The following is an 11960-nucleotide window of genomic DNA, read 5'->3' on the forward strand; positions in this document are numbered from 1 at the left end:
ATTTATGAAAGCTGGAGGTCTTCATGCAACAAATACTAAATATTCCAACATTTATAGTATCTGTATATGGATTGCAGTATTTATGTTAGATATTTCTTGAAAATCAGTGTAGCAATAAACAGTATTTCTGGGGTTTTTTTCTTTAAGACTTTACAACTTTTTCACTTTCTCAGCCTTTTCTCTACCTAATAAAAAATATTTCTGGGGTTTTTTTCTTTAAGACTTTGTAACTTTTTCACTTTCTCAGCCTTTTCTCTACCTTGTCTATATCATCTCTGATGTGCTTTTGTGGGGTTTCAATAGCAGCTTCTCTAAGCCTTTTTGACTTAAGCCTCTAAGATTTTGCAACTTGTAAGCATGGGTCTAGACATTGGTTGTAAGTGATCATGCACATCCTATTTAACCCTGGAATTTGTTTGAGGTCAAGAAACTTAGATGTTCGCTTGGATTTTGATCTGTGTATGGAGGAGAAAAATTTCATACAGAAGCGGAGGAAGTTTGTGGCTTCTGCTCTGAAAAAAGCACTTCATTTAGAGACAGACCTACAAGACCACGAGGTATGGTGAGCACCATAGGGACTGAACCATGCCATGTAACAGGAGTGTGTTATGCCTGTAGCAGTTTGCGTATTCTTTAGTCAGACCTGATGTATTCAGTGCCCCATGTAAAGCATTGAGAAAGGTTCAAATGAAACAATAGGAGAACATGGGTAGTGTCAAACCCACTTGCTACACATTTGCTCAGAAAACAGAATGCCATCATTTTTATCCTGCCTTATTTCTTTTTCATCTGCGAATTATAGACCTGGATAGTCCTACTCTCTTAGCTGAGCATTCAGTCACCACGGCCACATGAGGTATTTTATGTTATCAGATTTTGGAGGAGGAAAAGGGAAAACCTAACCGTCAAAGTGACACATAACACTGACTGATGAGGATGGTTTTTTTACCACAGACTCTCTCCTCTGGTGCTCATCATCTCAGCTGTATTGTCACTCGAACAGCACAAAGACATTTAGCATTTTGTTCTCATCTGTCTGACTGAGTTAGGGTTTGTACTTGTTCATGTCCATGCTGGTACAGGGATGGTTGGTGCTTTAGGGATAGAACATTGTCTGTGATCAGGCACTTCAGAAATGAAGTTTTCATGTTGAGAGGTTTGGGGTTTTTTTTCACCTGTGCTTTTCCCTTTGTCTAGGACAGCTGGACCAAAGGCATATTAAACATTGTATGACAGAATGGCTTTGGATGCTATAAATGATGTCTGTGCTCACAAAGAGATCACATTAGTATATTGTTTCTCATTAGCACACTAGTTTCAGTGGAAAAAAAATACCCAGTTTCTTAAGTACAAGAATTTTGTAGGGGAAGTACTTCTAATTTCAGGTTTTCCAACAACAGAACACTTTCTTGTAGCCAGATAAACCCAAATCGGAATACTTTGCTTGGACCTGAAAAGCTTGATTTGAATCAGGTCACTGCTGACTATTTCCCTGATGCAATTGCCTGGAAATGTGTATGGGAAATGTCATTTGGCTCTTCTTCTCTCAGTAGATTTCTTGGAGGAATTTGTCTTCCTGTAACACAATTTAGTTTTCCATGCAATAAGGCTTTGTGGTTCATCACTGCAATTACATACACCAGGTACTTTACAGGAAATCTAATCTAGTCATTACACTTGACTTACAAGAGAAGATGAGCTCTGTTCTCAAAATATGTTCTCTTGAGATGATGTACCACTAAGGAAAGCGCAGTCTAATATTGAAATGCCTTGAAACAAGAAGTTTTGAGCTGTTTTGGTAAGTCAGCTAGTAACAACTTAGAATCAAAATCGATTGATTTTGATAAAAAAGTCAAAATTAGCTAATTATCATTTTTAATCATTATTTTTCTGCTCAAAATACCAAGTTTTCATTTCCCCTCCCTGCCTGAGGTGAAACGGTAAAATGTTGGGATTTCTTGTGGGACAGAACTGCTGCAATTCAGTCAGCTTTGATCACATGTGCTGGTAAACTAAGTGGTTTCTTACCACTGTTGTGTTGACGTTTAAACAGGTACCAGTCGTAGCCGTCATGACAACAGGGGGTGGCGCCCGGGCACTGACATCTCTGTTAGGCAACCTGTTGGGTCTTCAGAAGCTGGATCTCTTAGACGTTATTTCGTACATCACTGGGTCATCTGGTTCAACATGGTAAGGAGATCCTGAACAAAGACATCATTCTTCACTTCTATCGTTTGCTGGGTAAGGAGATTTATTCTCCTTGTTTTGGTAAAAGAAGGTGTACTACTTCAGCCTTAAGCATTGTTGTTGCTGCATTAGGAACTCATTGCCTGAGCCAGCAAATGGCTCGGGCACTACTCGTGGGGAACAACATTTTCCTTGAGCCTTTGTTTCACCTCTAGGATCTCTCCTTCTCTGCAGACATTCAAAACCCGCCTGGACGCCTTCCTGTGTAACCTCATCTGAGTGTTCCTGCTCCGGCAGGGGGATTGGACTGGATGAGCTTTTGAGGTCCCTTCCAATCCCTAACGGTCTGGGATTCTGTGATTCTCTGATTCCAAGTAATAGTCCCTGGTGCAAATCACAGCTTTCTGCAGAAACCTTACATGTAGCATGGAGGGGCTTTTTGCAAGTCCTCAGGTTTCATTAGGAATTTGTGAGGTGCTCTAAATCAAAGAATCTTTTCTCTTTCATGATAAGCTGAGCCCAAACAATGTTTTTTATGAACCTCAGCTAGTTCATTTGATGTGGTCCTTAAATACAAGTAAAAAAAGTGAAAATATATTGAGCATATGACAATGTACTTCCTTTCTTCTCCTTAGGACCTTGTCACATCTGTATCAAAGCACTGACTGGTCACAAAAGGATCTGTCTGGACCAATTCGTGAAGTCCGCAGACACATGACCAAAAGCAAGTTGAGCTGCTTTTCCCTGGAGAACTTGAAGTATTATGACAAGGAGCTAAAACTGCGGAAACAAGAGGGATATCAGATCTCTACTGTTGATTTTTGGGGGCTTCTGCTGGAAAAAGCATTAAGTGATGGGGTAGTGTATCTATGTTTTCCCTAAAAGCTGCTGAAATAGGGAAAAGAAAGCTCCAGGAACAGGTGCTAGCCTGAGATCCTGCCAGTATTATCCAGCTGATTTCTGCTGACTAACAAAGGGTATTTCTCCAAATATATCTCTCAACACATAATTAGCAGCCTAAGTGGTATTCTGTAGAGCAGGAAACCTATGTCTCTTTCTACCATCATGAGTATCTGAGCACCTAACACCAGAGTTCTGCACTTGGTTTCTTTTGCTCTGTTCCTCTCTGTGAGCACTTAAATAATCCATGTAGAGTGGAAGAATGAGAGAGAGCATTGTACCACAAAGTGTCCTACAGCTCATTTATAATAGAATAAGCTTATGTGGATGTGTTTAGATCACTCCTTGGTTAAAAAGCTGTCTGGATACAAAATGAGTGAAGAGAGCAAGAAAGATGGAAATAGGTATTTCTGTTGTAATCTTGCAAGCCCATACACCATGCCAAGACGGTCTCTTGGTTTTGCTCTTTCTGGTCAATTTACAGAAAAACAACCACAGACTCTCAGATGAGCGACAAGCATTGAATCAGGGTCAGAATCCCCTACCCATCTACATGATCCTCAACATAAAAGAAGACTACAGCGCTTCAGAGTTCAAAGGTGATGACAAAACTGAGCTGTATCTGGACTCGGTTGGTGTTCAAATTATCTGCATTATCAGCTACTGCATGTCCTGCAACCTCTTCTACTGTTGAACTGTAGCATTCATAAACAATTCCTCTTCCTCTACCTTCCACTTCCATTTCTAGATTTTGTGCCCAAGATCTGCCTGGCTTCTATGGGGCAGGAATAGTTTGGGGGAGGTGCTTAAGGACAGCCAAGGTACTCTCAAGTCAGAGCCTTAGCTCCACATGGGGGCTAACTTAGGCTGAACCCTTTGGATTTCATTTATTTCCTGTCTGAAGAGGCTTGTTGGAAAGTTCTATATTAACAAGTCTGGGAAACATTACTGAGTGAGCAGCTGAAATCAGCTGAATCGTAACTCCTTACCCAGTCTGTGACCACCCTGCTGATAGGGTTTATCCTGCAGCCACTTCCCTGTCATTTCAGAGCCCTTCCTGAAAGGAGGTAGGAATAGGATTGAGATTTAAAATTCCATTTTGTGTCTTGACAGAATGGGTGGAGTTCACCCCTTATGAGGTTGGGTTCTTAAAATATGGTGCCTTCATTCGAGCAGAGGATTTTGGCAGTAAATTCTTCATGGGTCGCCTGATGAAGAAGCTCCCTGAATCCCGCATCTGTTTCATGAAAGGTGATGTGCTCCACTGGGAAAATTTGAATTGCATAAAAATAGACTTTATTTTTAATATACCATAGACCCTGCATATTGCAATCAGTGCCCTGCAACATGTAGAACTGAAGCAAAGTGTCTAACATGTTGTTCTCACCTCTGGGTGAACCTATTAGACACTGTAGATGGACTAAAAATTATTTACAAGAAATTTTAAATAACACTATTCACTGTTGCTCTTGTCTTGAATGGTGACTCTTGTGCCTGAGTTTTCAGGGCTGCTTAAGGAGGTTAGGTTTATTTTGAACAGATCAGCAGCAGCATTCCACATGGGAAACCTTTTTATTTTTAGTCTTAAAACCAAATTTGTCTATGAATGGCATGACTTTCTAACATAAAACATTACTGAGTTTGCTATAAAATATGGTAAATTTGAGTAGCTGTCTGAACTGTTACTGGTATTTTTGCAAGATTAATAGTATTTTAAATAATTTTTAATTTTACTAGCATGATCAAGTCAGTGAGTTTTGTCATCCTTATTTCAATATAGTGAGTGGCTCCCATAATGTACGAAAGACAGCTTTGCAGTTTTTATGCAATTCTCGTTCTAGTTTTGCATGACACTGGAATTCTCTATCAAACCTCCTCATATCCTGGTTCTCTGGCTTGAAGGTGTCTGCAGAAGAGTCCGTCTGCTCTTAGACTGTGGACAACAGATGTATTACATGTAGATAAGCACAACACACAAAAGGACACCAGGGATACCAGTAAGAACAGGTTTTCTTATGAACTGAAAAATCCATACAACCAGCAACATCCTGTAGTATACCTTGTTTGGCATGCAGAGAAGTTGTGTGCCTCAGTGTATGATGCAGAGCGATTCCAGAGTCATATTGGTACAATCATGAGAAAAAGCTGGATGTAAGGAACAGAAGATTGTGCTTATCCACACAGAGCTTATCCTCAGAGCTTTAATGTCTATGTGTATAGCTCTTAGTGATGTCATGAGTTAAGGAAAGAGGTGGCTGAGGGAGAAGAATCAAAGATACCACAGGATCCAAGAGTATAAATAAGTCTAAAAAGGGGAGGACAGATTCATGGAAGGCAGTTCCACTGGTGGCTCTGAAACAGAATAGTTCAGATGCAGTCACCAGCACTGGATGTACCAAATTGAGTAGACTGCAGAAGAAACCCCTTCATACATTCAATTTTCTTATATTGTTATGTTAAGCACCCTGTGTTGAGGTAGGAGGTAAATCACAGAGCTAGGTGGGATTGTGGACCCTCCTTCTGAGAACACCGTGCCCCCACTGCAGTTTTGCAGCAACAGTGATGTGGTGTGGCCATACCCGAGGTGGCCAGGTAGCCAACACAGGCAACACATCCAGTATGGGCTGAGCTCTGTGTTCTCATCCCCAGTACCTGAATTTTGCCTGTGACTCTGCAACCATAGCGGTATCTTTAGAAAGGATGGAGTGGAGAGTTAAAGCAATGTTGCCATCTAGTGATACAACATGCCCTCTTGGGTTGCAATTGAAATGTAATATTAGTTACAGCACTATGGTTTAAGGATGAAAGCAAAGTGTCATTTGCAGGGAGAGGTAAGGCCTTTTATAAGACCAGTGGCTAGGGCTGGAAAGTTTGGATGAGTTTATGGGCATACAAGACCATCAGGTTTCCAGAAGAAAGGTTGGGGTGCATGAAAGCTTGTCTTCTATTTTCAGCTCTGTCAGCTTTGTAAAAGATACTGTCTTTCCTCATAGAGAGGAGAGATTTTGCTCCTAAATTTTGCTCCTAAATTTCAGCAAATTTAGGTACAATGAAAATTCAGTGCAAGAGGTTAGGTTATTGTTATGCAATTAAGACAAAGTCCTGGCAGGATAACAGTGTTTGGAAGATATTAAAATGCACAAGCAGTGTGCAACTCCTAAGACCTGGGGAGCCAGAATAGTTAAGGAGGGAGAAGGCACCAAATGAAGACAGGAGAAACAAGAGGAGCTGCCTTCTCACAGCAGGCCTGCACAGAAGCTTCTCAAACTGCAGAGAAATGTGGTTGTGCTGATGGAAACTGGCCAGTAATTACCTGCAAATGAACTCTGGTTGCCAGTTGAGTGTACAGCCAGAGAGCCCCTACCTGATTTCTTAATTATGTACTTCTAGCATTTCTCAAGCAAGTCCCATTCTTATCACTGCGAAGCAAAGACTCTTGGCTTCTTGTCCCACTCCACAAATAACTCAGGTCTAAAAGGAAATGGTATTTCTGTTACTAATTTAAGGAATGCATAGTTATTGTATTGTGAAAAATCTAATTATTGCATACTTTGTGATGTTTGGCTTTTCCAAAGCTTTCACTGATATTTTCAAGGCAAAGCTCAGCACTGCCTTCTCTGGTAGAGTTCTGAGGCCCTGAGAAGGGTCTGCAGCAGAGCTGTGGAGGAATAAATTAGAGGGTTTAAGGTAAGAAGAGGGTTTAATAAGATCCAAGAGGATTTTGAAGATTTCCGCACTGGAGAATCATTTTTAGATGTTCTTTTAAGTGGGAGGGCACAAGTGGAAGAAGGACCATGGGGAATATCCAAATGTGGCAATGGAAATATTACAAGGACCACAGAAGATGTCTTGTTTTAGAGGACTGCTCTGCAGGCTATCCCAAATTGTTTTCTAACCACTTGGATCTTGGCTGTTCAGGAGCAGCAGCAGCCTCCAAACCTTTAACTAAGTATACAGTTTTAAATAACATACTTTGTAGACCAAACCTTGACTTTATGTGAAATGGTATGGTTTACTCTCTGATGACAGTTGCTTATAGGACAGGAATATGCAGGCTGGAAAATGTTGGTTTGTAGTGTATCAGCAATATGAGACAATGAATTACAGTGGCTGAAGGCCTGGCACAAAGTTTAAAACTATTTAGGTTCCTCTTTGAGGACAGAATGCGAGTTGCTACAAAAGAACTTAATACAGAGTTTGGAAGCCTTGAGGCATTCCAATACTCCTTGCAATGCTAAAAGGTTATTTTTTAAAGGAATATTTTCCATTAAAATCTTTCCAAAGCAGTTTCCCTGTTCTCTACCATTGCACAGGTCTGTGGAGCAATGTCTTTTCCTACAACCTATTGGATGCCTGGCACTCATCGGACCCTACAGAAAGGTGTTCACTGAGGTGTACCCGACCTAGGACTGTTGATGTTGGTTGGTTATGTTTCTGTGTCTACTTTACCTGTTGTCTTACTAATCTTTAAATGAATGCTACATTCAGATGCACGTAGTGTGAAATCTTTATGAAGGCTTTTTAAACCTTAACACTGAAGCCAATGCTGCACTGTTGGGTTTGTTTGGTTGGTTGGTTGGTATTTTGTTTGTTTGTTTTGTTTTCCCTGCCCTCTGAGGTGTCCTGCTGCCAGTGATATCTAATTAGGATCCCTCTCTGAATTCATCCATAGCAACATTGTTTCCATTAGTTTCCCTTGGACTGAATTCATGCAAGTGATGATTTGCCACCAAATATAAAACTATTGTAGTTTTTTAACAGATCATCTTTGCCATGGCCCTTTCAATTAACCTACATGTTGTAACAAACATCTCAGTGCAGTGTTCTCTGTCTGCTTTGGTAGGTCATACTTTTTTATGTTGTTGTTGAAGACTCGGATATATCAATTATGTAGAACACCATTTCCATTTTCTCTGATCTCACTGTAAACCTGTGTGCTCCTTAAAGGTGCTGGCTGTTCTCCCTGTGTTAAAATGCGGTTAGAAAGTTTGGCTTATGGGCTTTTCATCACTTTCTCCAGGAAAGTGTTGCAGAATCCTGAGCTCAGTAAACACCTGTGACAGAAAGTCATTGGCCCTCTTTCCCAACCTCGTGAGGTGCCATTTAGCACAATCCTTTTTCTCTGCTCTGTTTTGGTGTCCAAGTTCCCTGACAGCATTTTTCTTTTCGAAGCTGGGTGGGACTAATTTTGAAAGAAGCTAGTCCCAATTCTCAGTCTCCTCTGACCTTCACACAGGGAATCCACCTATGACTTCTGTCAAGCAGCAGATAATTCTTTACAGCTTTAAGTTTGTTGCCATTCCAACTTGGTTTTTCATGGAATACACTTTACTTAGCATTGTTTTCCTCCTTGCTCCTACTTTGACATTGACTTGATTTTCTGTTACCATGTCTTATTATGATCTTCTTTCCTCTAGCTAATATTAGATGCCTTTCAGTAATTCAAGTATTGCAAAGGACTGTATCAAAAAAACAACTTGTCAATCTCCTCTACCCTTCAGAAGGAGATGAGCCTCCCCTACCAGCCAGGAGCCGTGAGTTGGAGACTTACCTAGTGACCCCTGAATGTGGCATCATGGGCATAATTCGTCAGATCCTGACCGAAAGGGTGATGGTTTCAAAGTTCTACAACTTCCTGAAGGGGTTCCAGATGCACAATGAATACCTCCAGAGCAAAAGCTTCTGTATATGGAAAGGTAAACATCCCTGAATATTGATTTTTATCTGCTTAAATGGTTGGTGTTTTCATTAGTGAAGTGAAGGCAGAGGATCAACAGAATTGATTCGTAATTTCGGAAAAAATAAAATAAGATAACTAGTTAAATTTCATCCAGTCAAATCAGCTAGGCAGAGCTTTAACAGCAGTGACTTGTTAGATATCAGCACTTTTTCACCAAGCTTAAAGTGAAATTGCAAAACAGATCAAAATGTGGAACAGCTCTTGTTTTTACTGCAATTAAAGTGTTAATAAATACCCCAAGAAGTCCCTTGATTGCACAGGAAGGCAACTATTGCTCATCAGGAACAGGAGAGGAGCAGCATGAGAAGTGAAGGAGCTCTGTCTTTTTACCTTGCACAGGTCTGTCTTTTCTGTGCAAAGGCTGAGCTTCCATAGTGTGGCAGGATCTTGAAAAGCAAAAGTGACAGGGAGACAAGTGGCATTTTTTTCTCTCTTATAAGCCAGACAACAGATATATTACTTCTTCAGGCAATCACTCATCATAAAAAAATATTTCCTTTTAGATACTGTACTAGAGAACTTCCCCAACCAACTGACAGAAACAGCAGAGTTCATGTGCCTGGCAGACACGGCAGGATACATTGATATCAGCTACCCACCGCTCATGAGGCCAGAGAGAAAAGTGGATGTTGTCCTACACTTAAACTATTCTTCTGGATCACAGACATCGGTGTGATGACCACTCTGTTTTCTTCAGTAATGACCATCGGTTTTTAGCCCTTTTAGCACTTTAACTCCTAAGGAGTCAGAATAGTTTATGTAGAATAAACTGATTCTGGGAGAAAAGAATTCCTGGTCTACAGTTCACGTTTTGTAGGTGTGTAGGTCCCTCAGTGATGCTGGTATACTGTTGCAAATCTCGTAAGGAGAACAGAAGTAGTATCAGTTTTCTATATCTTTTATTTTGATTAACTCTTCCATAGGTAAATGTTGTCTCCCAGACCTGTGTGTTTCTGAGATCTCAGTATGGCTCTTGAGGCTGCACTCTGCATGGAGTGTTTCTCTGGAACTAGTACCACCACTGATGAACTCATTATTTTTGTCTTGTCATACCCATCTAAAGATATCCACAAGCAGTTGAATTAGAAGTAATTTGTCCAGTTGTCTTTAGGACAGTAACTGGAGGTTCTTTGTAGTTGTTGTTGTTGGGGTTTTTTTTGTTCTAAATTGTGGAGATGCTTTGGTGCTATATCTGCTGTTTTAAATACCAGCTCACAACCTAGCTTAAAACTCCTGTTAGTAGATATGGACAAGACAGAAGTTCTTGAAGACTAAAGTTTTCATACACACCAACCAGATTCAGGAACAAAAGTCCTATTTTCAAAAATTACTTACACGCCTGCAGGATTAAATTAACATTTCAGCCAAGATGATGTTTTCTCTGAGATGCCTACATCACTTTTCACAGCCATCTCAAGACATCTAGGACAGTTAAGGGGCTTTTAAATACTTCATGCCAAGTCAAAAAAATGTTTGTTACTTTATGAATCGATATTTAAAAACCATACCATTTCAGATTCCTGTCCATTCTGCTCATTTCTGTATTTTCTCCAGTAAAGGGCATGTCTGTGTGTCCTAAGCAGCTAGGCCACCCCTGCCCGCAGTCATGAACATTTTCTTTATCTTGCAGATAAAGACTGATAATGACAACAGTCAGGACTGCAAGTTGGAGTCTTGAAATGTTGTTCTGTTAATAACTACTAATTAATATCTCACACAAGAGACAAAGGGCAGAAGAAACACTGACAGTGAGCACTGCTCCCTGATCTTTGCAAGGAGTCTTTGATGGATGCGTTGTGCATTTGAAGAAGTTGGGCGGCATGGTAGAATTTCTGACCTTTTTTTCTGTCTGAATGCAGCCTTTGGAAGAAGCCTCCAAGTACTTCCAAAAGCAAGGAATCCCATTTCCCAAAATCCACATGAGTGAAGAAGAAAAGAAAAATCTAAAGGAGTGCTACATTTTTGAAGATGCAGAGACCCCAGAGGCACCAATAGTGGTGTTTTTCCCACTGGTGAATGACACCTTCAGAAAATACAAAGAGCCTGGTAAGCTTTGGGCCAGAGATGGTCCTCTCACCATCTGAACACCCTTTGTCTGTGTTGGGATGGGAGGCATGGTCCTCCCATGGGAGAGAAATGCAGTTGTCTGGATAGTGAGGAGCAACATTGTGCCCCATCTGGGAAGTGGGACATGGGACCATATCCATACCCCATTGATGACCTTTCTTTATTTGTCAGGTGTGGAGCGTAGTCCAGCTGAGATGGCGCAGGGCAACGTGGATGTTTCCAGTGTTTTTTCCCCATACTGCTTAAACAGCTTTACCTACAAAGAGGAGGAGTTTGACAAGCTGGTAGAACTGACCAGCTACAACATTCAGAACAACAAACAACTGATCCTTCAGGCTTTGAATTCAGCTATAGAGCAGAAACGACAGTACAAAAAATAAATGCCATCCTGAGTTTCAGCAAGATATCCAAATAATATTCTTCTTCCTGAAGAAGAATCAAGACCTCTTTATGAATGAACATGAAGGACTTGAGAAAGTACAAAGAGTTGTCTCAGCCTGTGGCTCCTCTCCGTCACATGGCAATCCTAGATAAACCAATCAAACAAAATAATTATTAGTCTTGTGCTTTATTGACGTTGGATTTCACTGCTGGTGAACAATTTTTTTCATGTACGTACATGCATATGCAGTAAATCAAAGCTTAGAAAATATGGGGCTTATTGACAAGTTTTTAAATAATCAATGTGGGACAATAATACCAATTCTTTCAAAATTTACTATACAAGCAGAGTTATATAAGAAGTGAAACAAATGAGCTATAGATATTTAATTTATTCCAAATCTAGTGCAACAGAAAAATACGTAATAAATGTGGACCATTTCAAAAAGAGAAAACTATATATTCCTATAGTATCAGCAAGAAACATTGTTGGAAATAACATGCGAAAACTAAACTTAAAAGACATAGAAAAATCTGAGTTTTCACATGGAAAATACAGATTTTCTATACTTCTAAACTTACAAGTTTTTATTACACCAGCAATATTTAGTTCAGAAAATCCCTTGAGAGTGACCATTCCAAATCCCCTTGTGAGTCAGGATTGGCTCTTCTGGTGCATGTGTAA

The 11960-nt window shown here is 40.3% G+C and overlaps 1 protein-coding gene across 1 annotated transcript in view; it reads left to right on the forward strand.

Annotated features, from left to right (window-relative positions):
• Window positions 1-11274, forward strand: part of LOC104544273 (cytosolic phospholipase A2 epsilon-like) — a gene marked incomplete at its 5' end in the record, with an annotated part of 31938 nt that extends 20664 nt beyond the window's left edge. The window contains 10 exons of the mRNA XM_010189093.1: window positions 422-557; window positions 2054-2190; window positions 2823-3045; window positions 3572-3686; window positions 4201-4338; window positions 7401-7508; window positions 8589-8783; window positions 9331-9497; window positions 10687-10873; window positions 11066-11274. Of these exons, the coding sequence (XP_010187395.1) occupies window positions 422-557; window positions 2054-2190; window positions 2823-3045; window positions 3572-3686; window positions 4201-4338; window positions 7401-7508; window positions 8589-8783; window positions 9331-9497; window positions 10687-10873; window positions 11066-11274 (1615 nt within the window). The remainder of the gene's footprint in view (window positions 1-421; window positions 558-2053; window positions 2191-2822; window positions 3046-3571; window positions 3687-4200; window positions 4339-7400; window positions 7509-8588; window positions 8784-9330; window positions 9498-10686; window positions 10874-11065) is intronic.
• Window positions 11275-11960: the final 686 nt, after the last annotated feature.

Source organism: Mesitornis unicolor, unplaced genomic scaffold, assembly GCF_000695765.1.
Source record: "Mesitornis unicolor isolate BGI_N332 unplaced genomic scaffold, ASM69576v1 scaffold4507, whole genome shotgun sequence".
In the NCBI taxonomy this organism is placed as follows: Eukaryota; Metazoa; Chordata; class Aves; order Mesitornithiformes; family Mesitornithidae; genus Mesitornis; species Mesitornis unicolor.